The sequence below is a fragment of the Arvicanthis niloticus genome, chromosome 30, assembly GCF_011762505.2.
Source record: "Arvicanthis niloticus isolate mArvNil1 chromosome 30, mArvNil1.pat.X, whole genome shotgun sequence".
Classification (NCBI taxonomy): domain Eukaryota; kingdom Metazoa; phylum Chordata; class Mammalia; order Rodentia; family Muridae; genus Arvicanthis; species Arvicanthis niloticus.
Window position 1 is genome coordinate 11,590,190 of NC_133438.1, and position 24,301 is coordinate 11,614,490.

The 24,301-nt window shown below is 34.7% G+C and overlaps 1 protein-coding gene across 11 annotated transcripts in view; it reads right to left on the reverse strand.

The window, feature by feature from the left end:
* Positions 1–24,301, reverse strand: part of Trdn (triadin) — a 379,612-nt gene that overhangs the window by 292,327 nt on the left and 62,984 nt on the right. For all 11 annotated transcript variants that reach the window (XM_076927916.1, XM_076927914.1, XM_076927917.1 and 8 more), the window contains exons 3-4: positions 19,498–19,659; positions 18,201–18,233 (exon numbers count right to left, since the gene is read on the reverse strand). In XM_076927916.1, the coding sequence (XP_076784031.1) occupies positions 18,201–18,233; positions 19,498–19,659 (195 nt within the window). The remainder of the gene's footprint in view (positions 1–18,200; positions 18,234–19,497; positions 19,660–24,301) is intronic.

Consider the following 24,301-nt stretch of genomic DNA (forward strand, 5'->3'; position numbering starts at 1 on the left):
ATGACCTTTTGACCTTTTGAAACAAAGGTAGGGTTGCAAGATAGTTTTGAAACAGAGGCATAGCTGCCAGTTCCTGGAACAGGCAATACAGAAACATTTGTAGTTGAGGTTTCCTGTGGAGCTTAGCCCAATCCTTGAGAAACATGTTTAATCATAAACAGGAAGGAATGAGTCTAGTTTGTCTTTACTATAAGATGATTTCGAAGTCCAACACAGAAAGGCAGGCTGGTTCTATGCTTGCTGAGACATGAAAGAGGCTTGTTAATAATTACTGTATAAAATCACTTCCTTATTGAAATAAAGGGAAAACTGGAATCATCACAAAATTAGTCTCTTAAAAAGGAAGAATTTCATTACACCTGCCACTATTTTCAGAAAATGATCACAAACTCTGATAGTCCTTAACTTTAATTACTTTCAATGCAAAGTGAGAACATTTAGTATGCATTTCATTTAGATTTAGGATAGCTTAGATTTTACATACTTAATTAAGAGTTTATAAAGTGAACTGTAGCCACTAACAGGAAGTACATGCTAGAACTATTGACTCCAAGATATGTTTATAAGTGGCACTTGACATTGCATTTAAACAAAAATTGTGCCAACTAGATGTGGCACATTTCATACTTACCTGATTCTGTTTTCTAAATATGAGATAACAAGTTTACTCAATTTGCAATAGCATATATGTATATATATATATATATATATATACATATATATGTATGTATGTATATATATGTATATATATTATGATGCTAATTCTGAATTCACATTTAATTTGAAGAGAAATAAATTTGTCATGAGATTTATTGCTACCTCTAAAAGATTACTTATTCTTAAATATCATGTGCTTTTTTAAAAAAGGCCAATGATTTTGTTTGTTTAACTCATTTATTAAGCAGCTGGTCAGAGAAGACAATAATTACTGCACATACTTTAAAATCTGCATCTGTTAATTTGCATGTTTATCTTTGTTATGTCTACTTGATCAAGACAAGCCATTCAGAAACTCTCAATATCCTGTGAAAAAACAGATATTGACATTTATTCCTCTTCTAAGCCGATATGTATAACTGTGAAGTCTTCCCTCAGTTTCTAACATTAATCAATTATCTTGATATGCCCAATGTCATTTGTTAACTCTCATCTCATTGTGACTTTGCATAATGTCAGACAGGTGCTGATGAGGGTACAAGTTTATGCATAACTCTGAAAAATAAAAAAGTCTGCAAGGCACTGAAACAAATCATCAAAGAGCATTTCTGTCTGGATTTATCAATACAGTTGTCTTTTGATTTTCCTTAATATCTCCACATTCAGCTTCACAGCAGGCTTCTCAGCGTAACACTGTGATCTTCAATTGGGTGAATATGATCTGGTCCCACTGTGGGACAATCCTTTGCACTCAATGATACTTAACAGTCTCTTTGGTCTCTATTTTGGTGCTAGTAGTGCCATATACAATTTTAATTGTGACAATGATGAAAATGCTGCCTGGTTGGGGGTCCAGGTTAATTGAGACTACTGATCTTCCTACAGGGTCACCCTCCTTCTCAGCTTCTTCCAGGCTTTCCCTCATTCAACCACAGGGGTCAGATTTCAGTCAGAGAAGATGTACCTAACCCTCAAGAGACTGGAGGCCCCAGGGAGTTTAAAGGTCTGATTGGGTGGGGACATCCTCACAGAGACAGGGGGGTTGGGAGGAGGTATGGAATGTGGAACAGTCAGAGGGTGAATGGGGCCGGGGAGATTGGGGGGAATATAATAAAACATATCTGTGAATGTTTCCTGTCACACAAAATGAAACACCATTGAGAATCATTGCTCAAATATATACAGTAAGCAATATCAAATACATCACCATTGTTCAGATCTCAGTCCATAGTCACATATGAGACAAGCCCAAATTAATATTGTTTATAATAATAAAGTAGATCCTGAATTAGGAAGACTAAAGTTAGAAAATAGGGTCATTGTTTAATGTTCTTTATATTACTCATGGTGTGCAATGGTGCTTCTTAAGGTATATCACCTGTGGCTTTATTAATAAGTCAATATGGCTAGATTAGTGTAGCAAATTATGCGAGGCAATACAAATTAGGAGTTTTCGAAAGTTGCAGTAAATGTAATTAAAACCACTAATCATCAGCTAATCTTTTTTAAATTTAATTTTATATCCAGCTCACTGCCTCCTTGCACAATCCTTCCTCAATTCCCCCTTCTCTGAGTGGATAGAGATCCTCCTGGGTATCCTCTGTTCAAGTCTCTGCAAGACTAGGTGGTTCCTCTCTCTCTCTCTCTGAGGCCAGAAAAAGCAGCCTAGGTAGGAGCACATATTCCACGTTCAGGCAACAGCTTTTGGGATAGCCTCCAATCCAGTTGTTTGCCACCCACATGAAGGCCAAACTGCACATCTGCTACATATGGAAGCCTAGGAACAGCTGGTGTATGTTTTTTGATTGGTGGTTCAGACTCTGGGAGCCTGGAGGTTAGTTGACACTGTTGGTCTTCCTGTAAAACTTCCCTCTGAAGCCATAATTCTTCCTCTTATTCTTCCAGAAGAGTCCCCAAGCCCTATCCACTGTTTGGTTGTGGATTTCTGTAAATCAGCTAATCTTAAGCGGATGGTTCTGAGCAATTTGACTAGACTTCTCCAGGTCTACTGGAAAACTCTGGAAATAAATCTTGAGTTTTCTGGAAAAGACAGAATTCTGCCGGTGGTTTCCCTCCCTTATTCTCTATAAACACAAGCTAATTCCTGAGAAGACCTCTAACATATAAACAAACGGGTCTTCATAATCTGAGTGGGTTTCTTTATTTGAGGTCTGAAAATGAGATATTGGATTCGATACTATTAAAATTAATTTGAAATTTTTCCTTTTTCCTTTCAGAATCTGGTTAGTCAGAAGGGTTAAAATGATACATATGGGTCACATTACAGCCATACAAGATAGTGCTTCTGTAGCCCCTAGTGGAGCAAATGTCCATTTTTAAATGGTAGGGCAATCACAAAGGCAAAACTCTATATTAGTAGCTATACCGAAGTGTTGGGCTGTGATGTGCATGTGTGGGTGTGGGTCCTGTTGGATTGAATTATGAGTCCCCCATCTGTGCAGCTCAGGGAGGCAGAGACTCGACTGTGTTCACTCCATGCTGTGCCGGTTGGACATCGGACTGTGAAGCCACAGGGCTCCATTTCGTGGGTGAAGGGAACACAGTCTGAGATCCTGCAGGGGCCAAAGCTCTTGGGTTGAGGATCCCCAGGCCAGAAGGCAGCTGGGAACCAGAAGGGGTGACACATGGGGTGGGGGGGTATAGGCTGGATCAACCCGCACCTGAAGGGGTCTCAACCAGGGGAGGGGGAGAAGCTCTGGCTGCAACCAGTGGGAAGGAGACTCTTGGTCTTGGCTGGGTCATGTCTGGCTCGGCTCACTCTCTTGAGTTGGTGGCCTCCATGGCTCGAACGTAGAGAGGTTGTCAGGAGGAGTGTTGAAAGTGGCTTGGTAGTTGAAGACTTTCTCCGTAGTTTGCCACAGTGGGCCCCAGAGAAGAGAGGTAGTCCGTGGCCTTAAAATGTTTATTGTAATGGCAAAAAATGAATGAAGCTATACCCCGTGTTCTAAGGGTGGGCCTGATCTGGGAAAGAATGTTTAATTGGCTACACCCTCTGGCCTTTAGGTATCTCATGAATATGGAGATATCTTGAATACTGCTGCAGCCTGTGGCTGTCAGCTATCAGAAGATCCACTGATGCCTCTTCAGAGTATGCCTGTCTGTCTTCTGATACTTGAGCTAGGAAAATATGACCATTCAGGCTCTTGTCCAATTGAGTGATAACATGTTACCAATTTGGATTTCACAAAAATAGCTTTCTCACAGGTGATGTCTGATTCATTACCTTCAATTGCACTTTGCAGCCAGGAACTACTTGTAGAATACTGGACATTTCAATTTAAAAGATTCAAGGTATTAAAGGTAGAAATCTAATGCCCTACGGCTTGTAACGTTCATTCTTCAAAGAGGAAACATCCTCTATGTTATTAATACTTTCATTTAGTTATTTAACCATTTCTGTAGACATGCAAATGCCTCTACTTTGTGCAACATGATATTGGTACACATTTACTCAAAACTGTGTCAAAGATCATGACGTTCTTTCAGGAATAGTTTCTAAGAAGTACATAAGGAACAAAGAGGAAAGCTAGTGAACTCACCAATACTCTTTAAATGGAAGGACTTTATAAATAAGTACACGTCAAATGCTTCTGAGAAGGTAGTCACTCTCAGCAAAAGATCAAACCATAATTCTCCTTTGTAATCAGAAAATCCTAGGACTTTTAGTTTGGGTTACAGAGGTCAAGGTATTTTAACTCAGGCATATGACTGTCCAATTTTGAGAATTCATAGCACAAAATAAGATGAAGTGCAAAAAGAATGATGGTTATCTCAATGGACTAAGAAGCAATGAATGATGATCTTTTGTTCTACTAGGTCCTTGGTAGTAACTGATTAGTAACAAGTGGGCCTCCCTGCTTGTTTCCCTGTGTCACAAATCCTGTCAGACAGGCAGGTGAAGTCCACAGAGTGTGCTGCTTTCCTTTGACCCTTGTTAATTGTTCCCAAACTCTTTTCTGTATTTTAGGGTGAAGTACAAGGGATGATGAAAAAGGAAGAACAGAGCCATTATTTGTCTCACATTCTTGTACGTACTTTCACTCTAAATAAATTAGAAAAACACCCCATAATGATCTTTGCTTATTAATAAATTTAATTAAAGAACTCTATATTTTTAAGCTCTAGTTTTGGTGTTCTGTTATTTAATGGAATTGACAAAATGTACTATCCTCAATCAGATTGGTTTTTTTTTTAGAATTTTTCTAATGAATGTCAAACAGTATGAGACATTTTAAACTGACAGAAAATAGATAAGCAGACACAATAATTTATTAAAGTGCTGAGAATAAATACAAATTAGTCTTGGTTTTATATTACTTATTGCTTCATAAATGCAATGATCTAAAGATAATAATCTTCATATGAAAGATGTAATAATTCTTTGGTATTCTAATGTAATTTAAAATGCATTTTGATAAGAAAATATAGACACAGAAGTCTATTAAAAGAATCTCCATAATATATTTTAATTCCTGGCATTCATTAAATGCAGCTAACTGTTGAAGATAATTAATGCTGGAGTCAATATGCTCAATTAAAATCTGATTCCAATCACTCCTATGTGAATTTTATTTTCTCATCCATGAAATAAGAAAATAACAACAAATTTTCTTCCTAGGCTTCCTTGAGCATTAAAATGTGTCAAAATTTAAAGGACATCACCTGATATTGAATGATTATCATGTGATTGCTCTCATTTTATTGACTTGTTTTTTACTAAATGGTATATTTGATGATGGCTACAGTGAAAATTGTGGAAACTTGGTTTCTTTAAACACACACACACACACACACACACACACACAGAAATAGGGCTAGAGAGATGGCTCAGCAGTTAAAAGCACTGACTGCTCTTCCCAAGGTCCTGAGTTCAATTCACAACAACCACATGGTGGATCACAACCAACTGTAATGAAATCCAATGCCTTCTTTTGTGGGTGAAGACAGCTACAGTATAATAATAATAATAATAATAATAATAATAATAATAATAATAATAATAATATAAATCTTTAAAGATATAAATATTTTAAGAATATGTTTTCATTTTTAAGCCAATTCGTGGGGATATAGTGCTGTTTCAGACTGTTTTCCCCTGTTGACTATGACTTGCCTCATTCTGCAACAGGGGCATGGTTTTGCCAGCTGCAGATAGTTTCTGCAATTATGTAACATTTGGAATTATAGGAACTTCAGTAGGATCATAAATGCAAGGGCCCTGAAAGATAGAGTCAGTGGGTTATTAGTTATTGATGGAGGTTGGATGTGGTTTGTTAAGTAGTCATGCTACAAGTAGAAACATGAAGAATGAAATTAGACTCTAGTATCTCTCTCTCTTTCTCCCTTTCTTCTCTCTTTTTTCTCTCTTTGTCTACTCTATCTCTATCTCTCCTCTCTTATCTTCTTTCTCTCCAATCTAGTGATAGGAAGTGAAACTCAGGGTGGGGGTGGGAGATAAAGTGAAAGAACTCACAAAGTAGCAAAAACCAGCTACAGGTGGCCCAACATTTTGTTCCACAATAACATTTCAGTAAGTTAACACTATTTGTAACATATTAAATAATAGCTTGAGAAAAACATATACTATGTAAAAATTGTTTTAAGAAAGCAAACTTGCTTTTCAAAATGTTTTATGAATGGAAATATAGATCTCTGATATAGTGCTTGGGTTGTGACACAACTATACATATATACACAAACACATATATATGTATATGTGTGTGTATGTATGTATATGTGTATACATATGTGTATGTGTGTCTCTCTCTACACACACACACACACACACACATATATATATATATATATATATATATATATATATATATATATAATGTACTGTAACATATTCTGTATAAATTCTAAAAGAATTTATTCTTATAAAGCTGGGAAAATTTACAGAAATAGAATTATACATTTATTATACATTATACAAATGCCACAAAATTTTACTGTTTATGGACATAAAATAATGTAACCAAAAGTAAATTTAAACACTTTTTCAAAAGTATTTCCTACAGTATAGAGTTTTCACATTTTCATTTGCAATGAATACATATATGTTAATACAATTAAGGTCATACATTTTTTTATAATACTATAGTGACAGTAAATTTATATAAATTATTATATATATAATAAAATGTTAAATATTGAAACAGCATGTCCACTCAACAGAAAATTTAAAAAGACTAAAACTAGAGACAAGTTTTTAAATTAGGTTTCTCTATTTACGAAGTTTAAAAGAAGGGGCACTAAATTTCAAACACCCCCAAATCTCTCTTCTTTTTGTGCTCTGGATTTTGTTACTGGTGCATTTTATTAATATGTCTTAGAGGTGATTAAAGCATTTCAGTAACCTCTCTGATCTAATAATATTTATGAATGTGTTTTATATGTACAAATTATAAAATCCATGCATTTTTTAAAATGTATTTATACTGTTTTATCTAAGAAAGTAAGTGTAGATTTTAGAGACCCCATGGCAGATTTAAGATATACTTTTCAGTGTTCTTGAATAACTTTTAATTCTCACAGTATATGCTCTATGTCCCATTGATATGGGACATAGAGCATATAGTTAGCCAGTAGTTAGCCAGTAGTTAGAATCTTTCAAATTCTATAAATTTTACTTGATAATCCAGCTTGATGTGATCCCAATTCTGTTGTTTGTTTTGTTGATTCAGAACAAATTGATCTGAATACCAACTACAATCATCATGCCAGTAGAGTTCTCTTAAGGTTTTTTAATCTTGAGACTTTAGAAACTGAGAACTGAAGCCACAGGTACCAAAAATAATAAGGTCGATAGAATCAAAAATAAATAGGACTAAATTAATGAAAATAGATTGTACCAAATGATATTTTTAAATTAAATTAAATTAATCATTATTTGTTGTCAGTTCTCTAAGTTATTTTTAATGTTTCACACATTTTTGTTTATAATAAGTTATTTTTACCTATTTAGGATCATAGCAAAGCTTATTTGAGGTCCTGTGTTTTAATCTTGTCTGAGTCTTATGTGGGTAGATTAAAATATGTACTCTTTATTTAGGATATTAAGACAATGTTAACAAATTAAAAATGCTATCAATTCAATATTTCTTAAATCTGTTACCAAGGCAACTATTTTGATTCAAGATGATGAAAAAATTAATTTAAAATTAAATTATTTTGAAGATTTAAATTTCATTGAATGTTTTTATATTGTTTTTCAGTTTATATCTAAAGATATAAACAAAAATAAGGTAAGATAAAAATACTTTCTTAAACTCTCCTTTTACTATTAAAATCTTTATTATAGAAACATACAATGACTATATGTAAGACTTTTCAAATTTTATTAGGCCACTAAAGATTAATTTTAATAAATGACTAAGCAAATCTAGTATTCTATTTATTGTCTGCTAAATAATTCTAAGAGAAACTTTCCTGAAATTTCAACAATTATAACAAATATAGAAAATTATGTATACATATCTATTTTGTGATACCTTTCCAGATGTATCAAGAATTGTTTTTCAGAAAAGTATACCTTCCACCAATAATGAAGAGCATACAAAGGTCTTTCTCATTCTTTTTTTTTTTAAGATTTATTTATGTATTTCATGTATGTGGATATACTGTCACTGTCTTCAGAAGGTGGCATCAGACCCCAGATCCCATTACAGATGGTTGTGAGCCACCATGTGGTTGCTGGGAATTGAACTCAGGACCTCTGGAAGAGCAGTCAGTTCTCTTAACTGCTGAGCCATCTCTCCAGCCCTGGTCTTTCTCATTCTTAAATCACCATTGTCTATAATTAAGTGGATACTAGAAATAGTGGTAGGCAGATATCTCAGAAAATTCTTCAGCGATGTTCAAACTTATGAACATAAAACTATTTGAGTCTTCTTTTGTTATATTTTATTACTTTGAAAGGTAAGTTAAACTTTTTCTGGAAAAATAATTGTCTCACCATTGCATACTAATAGTTTTTAGAAATTAACTATATTGAAATGCTATCCACCTAATCTCAATTTTTCTCTCTTGCTTATAAAATCAATAATCTCAGGTTAATGCGTTTTTCCACTTTGGGGCTTTATTTTTTCTACCTATTAAATGAAGCACCATTCCCCATATGTAACCAACCCGACAGATGTTCACAGATTATGTGCTGCTCCCATTTCATTGTTATTTTGTTTTGTTTTTGGCAAATGATTAGATTCAACAGGAGTGTTGTTACTTAGTACAAATCAACAACAGTCCAGAGATGTTTCTTAGAAAAAGCATTTGAGGAAAAAATAAAAAGGTTTTCCTCTTGAGTCACTGGTTAAAATGGCCTGGACCACAACCTTCTGAAGACCATAATTGCAGGAGAGGGAAAAGCCTGTCTAACTATTAATTAAACAAAGCATGAAGAAAACATTCTTTAGCAACGCAGTTTTGCTTCTGATAAAACATGTCTCACTCCATTCTAGAAGCTGTTGGGTCTTCACAATTTGTAGACTCCATCTCTTTATCCAATGAAGTCCTTTTCATTCAAGTCTGTTTGAATTGGAGTTGGAGTTTTTTTTTCACACAAAATAATTAACACACTCCTTAATTCTGACATGCAGAGTTCATTACATCTGCAAGTACCTAGAAAAGTAACTCTGGCATTCATTATCTTTCTCTTGCCTCAAATTTCTTAGCCTCTTTCCCTCTTCCATTTACAAACCTCCATTAGTTTTTTTTTCTTCACCTTTTTCCTACTGCAGTTATAGATAGCATCAGTGTTGAGAAAAGAAGGAAGAAAGCACTGCAGAAAGTTCTAGACCAGTCTGAAGGACAACATGTAGCATGTATACAGCTGAGCTTTGATTTAGAAGTTAAAGGGTTGAAGGAGCTGAAGGGGTTTGCAACCCCATAGGAAGAACAACAATATCAACCAAACAGACCTGCCCCAGAGCTCCCAGGGACTAAACCACCAACCAAGGAGTACATATGGAATGACCCATGGCTCCAGCCTCATAGGTATCAGAGGTTGGCCTTGTAAGGCATCAATGGGAGGAAAGGCCTTTGGTCCTGTGAAGGCTCGATGCCTCACTGTAGGGGAATGCCAGGGTAGAGAGGTGGGAATGGGTGGGAAAGCACCTTCATAGAAGCAGGGAGGATGGTATAGAAGTGTTCCAGTGGGGAAATCGGGGGGATAACATTTGAAATGCAAATAAATAAAATATCCAATAAAAAAGAAGTATCCATCTCACAATATTGCTAGGTCATAACTAGTAACAATATTCCTATTTCTACTTCCTTTCTCGTGCCCTAGATTTTTTGACACTTAATGTTTGATCTAGTGTAAATTCACAATCTGCTAATAAACATGAACATGATAGAAGTGGCAGATTAACTTGTATGGCTATCTTATTACCAATGTTGAGATACAGTATTCTAAATAGTGAAACCATAATGTCTTTTGTTGGTATTTTCTGGAGCCTCTTCATGTACTCTGATGTCAAATCACTATTGTGGATATCAATTTAAAAACAGTAAATGAATTAAGTTTTAACCTAGTGGGTAGCTCTCTTCAATCTGGGGGCTATAGGACAACTTGCATCTCTACAGAAAATGTAACTTACTCTTATAAACACAAGAGTCTCCCTATGATTCTTTGTTGCAGATGCAGTGTGATCAGCCACCTCTCACTACTGCTATGACGTCTTCCCTGCTGATGGATTGCATCACTTTAAGTTCCCCCCTCCCACAACTTGACTCTTGTCAGGTATTTGTGACAACAGTGAGGAAAGAAACAATACAGGAATCAGGGAAATTATACATAACTGCTGCCGGTACTCTCTCTGAATGCAAACAGTGAGTGTGTGGTCCATAAGGTCATTGTGCTCCTAAAAGCCAAGACCAGATTTTCCTTTACAGAGCTGTGAATGTGCTTAGCTTTGAAAGAATACTCCTGGGCATATACCCAGAAGATGCTCCAACATATAACATATAACAAGGACACATGCTGTATTCATAGCAGCCTTATTTATAATAGCCAGAAGCTAGAAAGAACCCAGATGTCCTTCAACAAAGGAATGGATACAGAAAATGTACCACATCACATTACCCAGCTATTAAAAACAAAGAATTCATGAAATTCTTAGGCAAATGAGTGGAATTAGAAAATATCATCCTGAGTGAAGTAACCCAATTACAAAAGAATACACATAGTATGCACTCACTGATAAGTGGATATTAGTCCAAAAGCTTGCAATACCCAAGATACAACTCACAGACCACGTGAAGCTCATGAAGAAAGAAGACCAAGTGGGGGTGCTTCGGTCCTTCTTAGAAGGAGTAATAAAATACTCATGGGAGCAAATATAGAGACAAAGTGTGGGACAGAAACTAAAGGAGGGGCTGTCTGGAGACCATTCCACCTGGGTATCCATCTCATGTGCAATCACCAAAGGTAGACACTGATTTGGATGCCAGGAAGTGCGTGTTGACAGGAGCCTGATATAATTGTCTCCTTAGAGGTCTGCCACAGCATGACCTCTATACAAACCATATACAAAGGCAGATGCTCACAGCTAACCAAGAACTGATCATGGGGTTCCCAATGGAGAAGTTAGAGAAAAGATTGAAGGAGCTGAAGGAATTTGCGGCCCCATGGGGAGAGCAACAATACCAACCAATCAGAGCTACCAGAGCCTAAAACCACCAGCCTGAGCAGATAGGGAGGGGCCCATGGCTCCAGCTGTATATGTAGGGGCAGATGGCCTTGTTAGGCATAGGTGTGAGAGGAGATCCTTGGTCCCGAGAAGGCTGGATGCTCCAGTGTGGGAGAATTCGAGGGTAGGGAGAAAAGAGTGGGTGGGTGTGTGGGGGCACATCCTCATAGAAGCAGGAGGAGGGGGGAAAGGATAGAGAGTTTCTGGGTGGGGAGGAAATAAGGAAAGGGGATAACATCTGAAATGTAAATAATATATCCAATAAAAATTAATGTAAAGAAAGTATATAATTATCCTTTCTGAACTTTAAAGCTAGATGTCAAAAAAGGCAATATAAATTGTAACTTTCTGTCAAAAGACTGTCATTATTTTCTAAAATTACATATTTGAAAAGACGTACATGGTATAATCATCACTCTTATATATAGACTTATAGACAAAGGTTTAAGCAAGAATGAACTGGGAAAAGGTGATAAATGTTTCCATTAGATTGTGCTTAGAAGTGTTAGTAAAAAATTTTAAACTAGGCATACTAAAGAGTTATATTTTTCTAACAGTTTACCTAATCTAGTCAGTAAAACCTTAAACATTAGTTCAGAAATATGAGGAAATTCTATTACCTATAATGCAATGAATCACTTTCGAAAAATATGGAGAATTACTAAGGTAACCAATTCTTTATGATGACTGGGCTCCTCTTCTCCCCCTCTCCTCCTCTCCCTCCTCCTCCTCCTTCTTTTCCTCCTCCCCCTCCTCTTCCTCTTCATTCTCTCCCCAACACTCCCCATATCTGTATCATTTGGCATACTTTTAACTTGGATTTAGAGACGTTTTGAAAAACCAAAGTATTAAAATATTTGCACAATAAATAGTCCAATAAGATAAATCCTTGGCCGCATCAATGTGAATCATGTAACTCTGTAAATACTCTATCTCAATTACAATCTATTTTGCCCATTTATTCAGCAATTTCTTCAACATGGTCTTTTGTGGTATTGTAAAAATAAGTGCTAATTTCATGTCACTGGTTAATAAGACATACTGAGTTCTGTTGGACTGGCAATTTGTAAGGCATACTTGTCTATTTGTAAAAACATAAGAATTTCATTGTAGATACAGAAATTTTAAAGAAATTTTCTACACTAACTTTTGAAGATATTGTAAAGAGGCAGACAAATGGTCTAGTAACCTAGCATATTGTTTGAAATATTGACAGCACCTGAAAAAGCAATATTGAAACTTGAATTTGATGACTAGCTTTAATCATAGGTTATCAGTGCTCTGTGATAATGACTATGAATAGGGGACAGTGTAGTATGATATAGAATGTGGATCCCTCTCAGAACTCTAGGCTCCTCCAGGAAGCTAAACACCTATATGCCTCTGTAGTCATCTTCTCTTTTTGTTTTCCTTTAAAATTGCAGAATACTTTTAAAAACTGCATTTCTTCCCACACTTAGAAGACACTTAAATGTTACAAGTATTGTAATTTAATGATTATTGCAAATGTTAAACTTTAAAAATAAAATTCCACTAAGAGAAGGATGTTGGCATGTGCCTATCATCAGAGCATCATGTAAGTAGAGATGGGGGAAGCAATGAGGTCATCCTAAACTAAACAGTGAGATGAAAGATCTAAATAAGAACTAGTCTAAAAAAATTCCAGATATTAAAATGTAAATAAAATTACTGTGCTATTACCTTTAAAACTTAATTAATAGTCTCCAAGTGTCAAATGTTACATTTGTAAGATATGATTCTAAAATTACTTTTTAACATTTGGAATTTTTTCACATTCTTGTTATTCACAAAGATTTTATTGAATGGCATTAGAAGTTTTAGAAAATTTAAAAATTACATCATAACGTTTGCAAGAAATTATATATAATAAAATTATATATAATAAAAATTATATTAGAAATATATTCTATTATATATAAATATATATAAATATATTATATAGAAATATAAATTCTATTATATATAATAGAAATTATATATAATAAAAATTTAATTTTCCTCTATAGGACATCAAATATACTAACCTCCATATATAAAAATATATTGCAAATATTTATGGTTTTCTATTGAAAATGAAATAGCAAATATTGTTTCCTTATGAGGTTATTGGGACTGTAAAATTAGATCACAAGAATCTTGAGAGATGAATCAGCAGTGAGTATGCATTAACTTCTTTTACATAGGAATTTAGTTTACTTCCAAGTACCTGTGACAGGCAGCTCATAACCAAATAAGTGTAACTTTACCCTTAAGAGATCCAAAACCCTCTTCTGATTTCTGAGGGCACAATCAATCTCTCTCTGTCTCTCTCTCTCTGTCTCTCTCTGTCTCTCTCTGTCTCTGTCTCTCTCTGTCTCTCTCTCTCTCTCTTTATCGTTGTCTTTCTGTCTCTGTTTCTCTCTCTTTCTCTTTCTCTCTCTCACACACACAAACACATACAACACAAAACACATACAAACACAGATTTTTTTAAAAGTAAAATTGAAACAAAAACATTTTTAAAAATAGTCCATGATTTTATGGATTAAATATGATTTATGATTTATAGTTTAAATGGAATATGTCTTATCAATAAATGTAAACCTTTGTCTTTACTTTTAAAAATATATATGATAAAAATCCTTATGTACATCTAATTTTATATGCCTATAATCTTATATATGTCTACATATTTATATCCATAAATAACCATAGACATTAATGCATATAACAAATTATTTCTATTTTATTGCATTTGATCTCTTTTTTTTAGCAATATCAGGATGACATTAGAAATAACAATAATTTTATGTAATTATTTTTGTTAGTTTTTGAGACAGTATTTCCTTGTCTCAAAACCAGAGTAGGTTAGAACTGAAAATGCCCCCAACACCAGAGTGCCAGGATTATAGCTATATCCTAATACCCCTGTCTTAGAAATTAATCATCTTAAGTTAAATAATTGCTTACTTGCTCTTTCTGTTTTATTGAAATAAAACCAAAAGTTCACATGATTTTCAATGTATTTGTGACTTTGTCTCCAGAATCATTTAGTTTGTGAATATTTGGAATACAAGGCAACTTTCCAGTCTCCGCATTTAGCTATCAGATATGGTTAGTGCTTTTCCACAATTGACCCTTCTATAATAGGCTCAGTAATGGAAATAAATGTATTGTGAATTTTTAATACTATTGTATGTTCTCTTGTGTTATTGAATATAATTTCTTTAATTATATTTATTTTTATTTTAGATTTGATGATTAATTATTAGAAATATTGTCTGTGTTAGCTAATGGGAAAAGACATCTTTACCAATAATACTATTGCTGAAATTAATTTTATGTTTTGTAAATATATATATATAATTTTATTTTGTTTTTAATTATAAATGTTTTAATTTAAAATTTTAGAGAAATGAGAGAGCACTATTATTCACAAGAATCACATTCATACAGAAATGTGAAACTGATACACAAATATAGTCATATAGATAAACTATGGTAACTTTATTATAGCATTATGTTACAAAAATGAGACAAACCAAGTCAACATTCAATTGTTTGATCTTTTTCTGAAACTAAATATTAGTGTCAGATAAATATTTTTATATAAATATTTTAGATAAATATTTTAGATAAATATTTTTAGTTATTTTTTGAAGATAAATGTATGATATTAAAAGGTAGCAACTGGGAATAGTGGTGTATATCTCTACTCTCAGCACTGGAAATATACAAAAAGATATGTCTTTATCTTGTAAAATTGATAGATTGCTAATAAAAAACATTATTATATTTTCAGATGGACAAGTTTTAAGAAAGTATATACATGGCACTGATTCCTTTTACAGCTTTCTGCAATTGCATGTTCATAGAAAAGCAAAGTGTGACCATATCCACAGTTCACACTCCCAAGTGAGAAGATTGCTGAACAAAATAACAGTTCTAGAGAATCCAGGGTTGGAAAATTTAGCTGTATGTACTACTTGGCTCTCATAGGTAAATTTTTTAGAGAGCTACATAATAAAAAAAAAAAAGAAGAAGAAGAAGAGGAAGAAGGAGAAGGAGAAGGAGGGGGAGGAGAAGGGGAGGGGGAGGGGAGGGGAGGGGAAGGGGAGGGGGAGGGGAGGGGAGTGGAGGGGGAGGGGAGGGGGAGGGGGAAGAGGAGGAGGAGGAGGAGGAGGAGGAGGAGGAGGAGGAGGAGGAGGAGGAGGAGGAGGAGGAGAAGGAGAAGGAGAAGGAGAAGGAGAAGGAGAAGGAGAAGGAGAAGGAGAAGGAGAAGGAGAAGGAGAAGGAGAAGAAGAAGAAAAGGAGGGAAGGGAGGTAAAACAGAAGGAAGGAAGGAAGGAAGGAAGGAAGGAAGGAAGGAAGGAAGGAAGGAGAAATACTATAGTAAGAAAGGTTCTTAGTTAAAAATGACAAGGAACACACATGCTGGATGTGTTTTTATTAACAACCAATTAAAATAGAAAAAAGGCCATATATAATACAATAGAATTTGAGACAGAGGCAGAGACAGGGATGGTGGACACCTAAAGAGGCCTGGGAATACAATTATATAAAATTCTCTCTTACATTAGAAGAGAACCAAACTTTTCCTGGATCTCACAGTCTAGTTCATAGTATGCTTTAAGATCACCTATGTCTTAACTGATATCCTGCTGTGTACTCAGCACTTTCATATAACCTGCCTTTAACGAGCACCAAACCCTGATACTATTACCGACGTTATGTTGTGCTTGCAGACAGGAGCCTAGCAAAACTGTCCTCTGTTCTACCAGCAACTGACTAAGACATATGCAGATACTTGTAGCCAACCATTGGACTGAGGTTGGGGTCTTCTATGGAAGAATTAGAGAAAGGACTGAATGAGCTGAATCGGATGGCAATCCCATAGGAATACCAACAGTATTAATTAACACAGACCCCTGGAAGCTTCCAGAGACTAAGGCACCAACCAAAGAGACTGGTATGAGGTCCCTGGCACATATGTAGCAGAGTACTGCCTTGTCTAGCCACAGTGGGAGAGAATGTACTTAATCCTGTGAAGACTAGATTCTCCTAGGAAAAGGCATGATGGGGAGGTGTCAGGAGCCATAATGGGAAAAGTTAATAATTAGCAAGTGATCATCCTGAAATGTCTTGCCTTGGATTATTATATAATCTGCGACAAGTGAGCCCTTATTCAGCAAGGCTGTAAGAGACTTACTTTGGGAAAGATTCCTGCTATTAGTATGCTTTTCCTATTATTGTTATTAAACAAATATAACAATCACTAAGCAATAGCACAACCCTTTGGAGCAGATCCCTGCAGATCCACGAAGATGTACTGTCTTGTAGTGATGCTATATAGACAAATAGATGACTTCTTAAGTCTTAATGATGATCCTATAAGAACTCCTAAAATTATATCAATGATTCTTAAGCTGTTTTATAGTGGACTGCTATTAGGTCCCTTTCTGATAGTGAAAACTGAAAAGAGAACTTTGCCAGTCTCCCAAGTGTCATCAGTTAATTGCTCTTAGATAGTAACCAGACTTTCTCCTACTCAGAGCACATTCCAAGAGGTTGTAAAACAATTAAACAAAGGTCATAACAAGAGAACTGATAGTTTATTATAGGTGCTAGGACAGAAGACAAAATATTGCCTGGGTTTATCTATACAAAACTTCACTAATTTCTTAATTAAAGTTTTAAACCTTCAGTGAACCTGTGATAACTTAATTCTGATTGGAATTTTTCAAAACTCATCCTCACTTTGGACATTAGAATAACTTTGTTTCTCCTCATAACACTTCATAAATACATTTGCTTCAGGATGGCTTTGCTACACTGGAACCTCACGCGCTCAATTCTTTTTTGTTATGAAAGAAATCAAAACTTCAAATTTTTTCCAATTGTAGGGTAATGGCCACCTACTCAGCCTGCTCAGCCACAACTAAGTCTGGGCTGGTTGTATTGATTACATTCAATCCGATTGTTGAATCCATTCTGGTCTTTGGAAAGTAACTTCCCCTGATTAGATAACCAAAGAGTATGTTAATAAGCATGCACATGAGAAACTTAACCATTACAGTAGAATCGAGCACTAGCTAGTTTTTACTCACACCAAGGGTATTTAGATTTGTAGCTTTGGATTTCCTCAACATTTCTAGAGATGTTTGACATCCTTGGTTGTAAAAATCTTCAATCCTTTGAGGTACTTGTTCCAAAGATGTACAAAATTTCCATAAAGCATACTACTCCCAAACGAAGATTAGTCACCAAAATCCTTAGCTTTCACGACAAGAAAGCATTCTACATCATATCCACATACCCTAGTCAATATTGGTTTTTTTGGGAATGAACAATACATACACGTAGTGATACGACTTTGCTCCAAGATTATATGTTCCACACTCCAATGGCTATTATGTATCACCGTCATCGCCAGGGATGCAAAATATTGACAGTAAAATTATAAATACAAGAGACTTCATGCTTAAACTCAGTAAATCTGATATAATAAAAGTAAATATAAGGGGCACCGTCAACTACGGGACTATTTTCACAGCTGCAGAATTCTCTATCAGTCAGAGGTATATAGATAAAGGTACACACATTGACTGCCAAAGCCCTTCATTGAAAATGCAGCTGAACGACATTTGGATGGGCTCACTAGAAGAGGTACAGTAGCTCTTTCTGATTACAAGCGTTACACACTCTCGTTAAAACAAACATCTTTTTTACAAACATGTTAAGTGACAATACAAATGGAAGAAACTTAAGTTATGCTCAAAATCAGTAAGATAGAATAGGAAAGAAAATGCTGAAAAAATGAACCAAACTAACCTTTTCTTTTTAAGGGAGGTTCTTCTATTTCTCCTAAACCAAGGAGGAAAAAAAAAAAGGTAAATTAGCATAACCTCTAGTGGGGACTTGATAGTTACTCATGTTGTACTTATTTTTTCCCAAGCTATTGCTTTCTATAATCATGATTCTTGCTTTACTTTGCTACAGAAATTCCACAGTACATTCCCTATTTATATATATATTCACTTAAGATGGTTTCATTTTATAATCCAATAAAATTGTTGCAGTGCTCCAAGTTTCTGCATTATAGTTCATATATCATATTAATTTCATTTTTCTCTGTTTATTGTATACAGGACCAAAACAAAAATAAATTTCCAACATAGTCATAAAAGCGTTCTTTTGAAAAGATCTATTTATTTTTTATTTATATAAGTGCACTGCAGCTGTCTTCAGACACACACTGAAAGAGGACAACAGATCTATGTGAGCCATCATGTGGTTACTGGAAACTGAACTCAGGACCTCCGGCAGAGGAGTCAGTGCTCTTAACCACTGAACCATCTCTCCAGCACATAAAAGGAGTTTTTAATAGTCAAAATTTCCTTGTTGGGTAAGACTGAATGAATAATCATGGATGATTAACAATAACCATTAATCTTTTAAAAAAATGTTATATAACAAATTGGATCACCATGCTTTCTTCTTTGTAAACCCTCTAAATGCCAATTTATATACAGTTTGTTCTTCAATTTACTTTTATTCATTAAATGTGAGCTGCTTATTTGTATAATACTTAAAATGTACCTTTCCATTCTATATCTTCATTTGATTCCATCAATATATGCTTTAACTGGACTTTTTAATGATTAGTTATCACCGTTCTACTAGTAATGTGGCTTACATGTACAAACAGATGATTGTTGGTTTTTAATGTTTTTTTTTCAATCCTCCTAGAGATGAATTTGAAAAATAGCCACTCTGTATCAAATAACAATGTAAGTGGGTAACCTATTGTGGTTTTATAGTCATTTATATTAAGACTTTCTGCTATAATGCCACTCTAGAAGCTTCACTTAATTTTTATAGCTTTTCCATAATGGCAGATAAACTATAGGAAATGGAGAGCAATTCAATCTATTTGGGAACTTATTGGAGTGATTTTTATACTCGTAAGTATCCTCATGAGTTTTGTCTGTCCAATTGCTCATTAGGGCTAAACCCTCAGCAAGTCAGTGTTAAGAGTGTCCAGTACCCTGCCATAGCTGTAAGACTGTCAGATACAACCGTATATACTACTCTATATATGACAGATACAACTTTGCATTTTTGATACCTTTATCAATGTCCTCATCTGCATCCTCATCGTCTTCATCACCTTCAGATGAGATGATGTCAGATAGCAAAGAGAAGAAGCCATAGATCCAGTCTGTTGTTTCCTCCACAGCATCGTTTACTAGTTTTAGAGGATCTGAGCCAATCTTGGCAATGGAGCTTGCTAAAAGATATGGAAACAAAGGGAAAACTTCAGCAGTCATTGCTAGAGAACGTAAGAAAATTTGTTATCTCTAGGCTACTATTTTGTACAAATATGTAAAATACATCCTGCTCTAGTGTATATATAAAGTATTATATAAATATATAACATATATTAGTGTATATTATGAAATTATTATATTAGTATATAAATACATAAAACAGTATATAAATACATAATTTATTACTTTTATTGTATATATATAAGCATTATAAATTATCATGTATTATATTAGCATATATATTACATGCACATACATATACACATATGTATATGTAGAAATAGATATATAGATATAGATATAACAAAGACAAGTAATTTAAAACATCTAGTACTAAATATTACAAAATGGCCAAAAGGAAAATACTTTAGTAATGACTATAAACCAAATGCATATGTGGAACAGCAAAACTTTGGAATAAGTTAAATAACATTTTTTATTACATGAGTTTTAAAGTCACTAAATTCTAGTTGTTCAAGAAGATTGAAACAGTTTTGGCCTATAAAATACTTTGCAGCACTATGGAGAAGATGGAGAAGATGGCCATGTAAATCTTCAAATTTGACCAGAGTCATTATGTATGAATTAAGATTGAATATATATATATATATATATATATATATATATATATATATATATATAATATACATATATATGTATATATACATATATATATGTATGTATATATGTGTGTGTGTGTGTACATTAAAATATGGAAAACAATAGAAAAAACTTGGAGTTATATTGAGGTGGCAATTTTGTCCAGTTTGAACAAAGTTCGTTAACTTTAACTATTTGGAAATTCTATCTTAAAATATTCAAACAGTAACTCTTTACATTTAAATGCCTAGAAACTTCAATAATAGAATTAGGTAAAAACTGAAGCCTATACATCATACTTTTATTATGTGTTAGAAGACTTTCATATATAAACACATTGGGGATTTATAAAATGTTCTCATTTTACAAAAACGTATCTGAAGACTGAAAAGTAGGCTTAACATCTACTTGAGGGATGATGTCAAAAAACAGCACAAATTGCACCTGAGCTTCTGATGGCTGCTCTTTGAGAGGCCCAACAAGCAGCTCAAAGAGTCAGATGCAGATACTTACACCCAACCAATGAACAGAAGCTGGGGACTCCTGTGGTTTAATTAGGAAAAAGCTGGAAAAAGCTGAGGAGGAGGGTGACCCCATAGTGGTCTCAACTAACCTGGACCTCTGAGATCTCTCAGACACTGAGCCACAATCCAGACAGCATACAGCAGCTCATATGAGGCCACTGACACATATGTAGCAGAAGACTGCCTGGTCTGATCCCAGTGAGAGAAGAAGCACCTAACTCTTGAGAGACCTGAGCCCCCAGGGAGTAGGGAGGTTTGGTAGGTTGGGGGTGGGGGGTGGGGACATCCTCTTGAAGATGGGGGAAGAGATATGAGATGAGGAACAGTCAGGGTGGACCTGGAGGGGGATAATGACTAAACTGTAAAAAAAAAAAAAAAAAAAAAAAAAAAGATTAAAGGTAAAAAAAAAAAAAAAACTACAGATAAAGAAAAATAAAAGTTTTAGAGCCATTCTTCTCTTAATTTTAAAAACTAGTTTTGTTTTTCAAGCAATCTTCTTTCTTTGATATATTTAAGAATTCAGAATCAAATCAATGCCTTGTATCATCTAAAGGTTAAGTGTTCCAAAATCAAGCTTTTACTTTAAAGCAGATAGAAAGTCACTGGAAAATTTGAGTAAATTTAGTGCTGAAGATTAAAATGATCTCAGGCAACGAACAGGCAGATAGTGAAGATCCAATTAAAATAATTTAGAAAGGATAATCATGGAGCCTCCCAGACTGGCATGTCATTTGCCACCAGATTCCTCACATATTTCAGTGGTACAGCTGACAGTCTATGTATAAATGTTTTCACTTCTGCTCTAGCGTGTGAGGGAGAAATAAGTTGATTAAACAAATGGAGACAGAGAATGGAAAGATACATTATAATTATTACACAAATATGCATCTCACTGATATAATTTTGTAATATTTTGCAAATGACACTGGAGGTATAGCAGTATTCCTAGTGGGATGAGGAGGCTTGTTGTTTGGTCTGAATTGCAGAGAGAATGGAATAGAAAAGGTGCCAACGTTTAGAATTTTATCTCTTTCACCTCCACCGATGCTTAGGTTTAACTTCTTCGATCTAGTCTGTAAATGAATATTTTTCTTGACTTTAGTAATTTGGCAGCACCCAAAAGACGGAGGGTATCAAAAGCATGATGTTCAGTGAGACCACAGAGAGAGAAGATTTGAGAAGACTCAGTACCTAGAAGGCACATTACATAGTACGAGGCATAGTACATTAGAAATGGGGAACAGGGAATCAATGGGGCTGGGGAATAACCAGGATAGTATGCTAAAAGTAAAATAAAGAAATTATTTCAGAAAAACAGAGTGTTTAAGAGGCGAATGATGTTCTCAGAGCTACGTAAATGAAGACAGAATGGACAAACCATGGGAATAATATTTAGGATGTCCTCAGAGGCTCTCCACACACAACATCAGCAGAGCATGTTCAGGTCATTATGAGAGAAATTTGAAATTAGTAAATACATTTTACTACCAATGATGAAGAATGAGAGCTATTCAAACAATTAAAATCTTAGTTTGTTTTCAGGGTTATTAAAATTGGACGAATACTTGATAATGTTAATGATTCAGATTCCGTAGAGAGCAGAGAAAATGATGGGAGAGAAGATAACTAGAGAGGGAACAGTACTGAGGGGGGAGGCAGAGCACAAAGACTGTACAATACACCTAAGTTTGAAAAAAAAGTAACAGGCAGAAAAACTACCTGAATTAGTCATTGCCCTTGTGTCTCCATTCTTTCTAATTTATTTTCTTATATTCTTGTGTAGCTACATCATATTAAATAAAAATATTGAACTGAATGTTCAGATCGAAAGGAAAGAAAGTGAATTTTATAATTGCAATATAATAAAATTTATGCATTTGATTGAATTATTTAATTTATTTATTGACAAATTAGTAAATTTATTTATTATATAATATACACTTTCACAATGACATTTTTCCTCTGGTTGAGTAATGGGAGTTTTTCATGTTAAATAGATTGAGACTACAACTGGAGATTTTCATATTGAATACATTGAGACTACAACGGGAATTTTTCATATTGAATAGATTGAGACTATTTTCTCACCCACCTTACTCTGATTGTTAACTTAGAAAATTAACAATGAGATCTAAGAAAATAGTCACCAGCCTGATTAACCTTAGGATTGAACACACTAGAGGCATTTGGCACCTCTAAGGGTAAAATAGAGTCAAGTCAGGCAGTCTTCATTAAGGTAACATCGCTCAATTGACACTTACCTTCTGATTTTCCATAATGAAGACAGCTTATTAAAAAATTTAACACACATATTTAAGACAGACCATAATTTTGATAGCTTATAGACATAGTATTCAAACAATATTATAGGAACAATACTATACAAGACAATTAAAACTCTTATTAGTGACCTTTACAAAGAGATAGTCTTGATTCAGGTGATAGAATTACCAACTGGCCATTTCTTCTGGCCAAATGTCCAGTATCAGATGGAATTACATACAATTGAGTTATTGGTCAAGGGGAGGTCTCATGAAAATCCTCTATAATGCCCAGGCTGTTGCTAAGACAATAGATTGCTCTGCATAAGCTGATGGTAGACCTCCAATACCCACTCAACTCACTGAACATAGAGAAGTAGAGCTGGTGCCTACATAAAACCTTCTCTCCTGTGTTCTAGTGTCTTGATATGGGAAGGTATTCTGCAAGTTACCAAAAAGAGAAACATAAACAACAACCCAGACAAAAAAAATGTTTAATCTATGTGGTCTCCTCCTACAAAATATACTAGGGTATTGGTGGCATAAAGCTTGTGAGAGTAACCAACTAATGTCTGATTTGGTTTCAGGCCCACTCCAGGAGATGGAACCCATACCAAAGACACATCACATGGGTGACCAAGAACTTGAGACTAGCTAACACAGAGATAGAGGGTAAAATCAAATACTACTGGTCTTTAAAAATAGAGAGAACTACTAGTAAATGATTCCTAATGGCATTCTGCTATACTCATAGATCAGTGGCTTATCCAACCATTATAAGAGAAGCTTCCTCCTACAGAGTATGAAAGCACATACAGAGATTCACAGACAAATATTACATAGAAGTGAGAGACCTTGGATCACACAGCTGGAAATAGGGTATGTCCAACAAATCCCTCCCCTCAGAGCTCAGGGAACCCCATAAAAGAGGAGGTAGAATGAGTATAAGAACTAGAGGAAATGGAGGGCACCAGGAAAACAAGGTCCTCTAAATCAAATGAGCAAAGCTCATATGAATAAGCACAAGGCTTTTGCAGGTATGCATCAGGTCTTCTACACATTCAATTTAGTATTTTTGTAGGACTCCTAAGTGTGTGAATAAGTGAGTCCTCTATTCTTGTACCTTCTTTTGTGCTCTTTTCCTTCTTTTTGTTTGCCTTTTCCAACATCAATGGGATGTGAGTTTTTTAAAAATCTGATTGTATTTATTTTGCTAC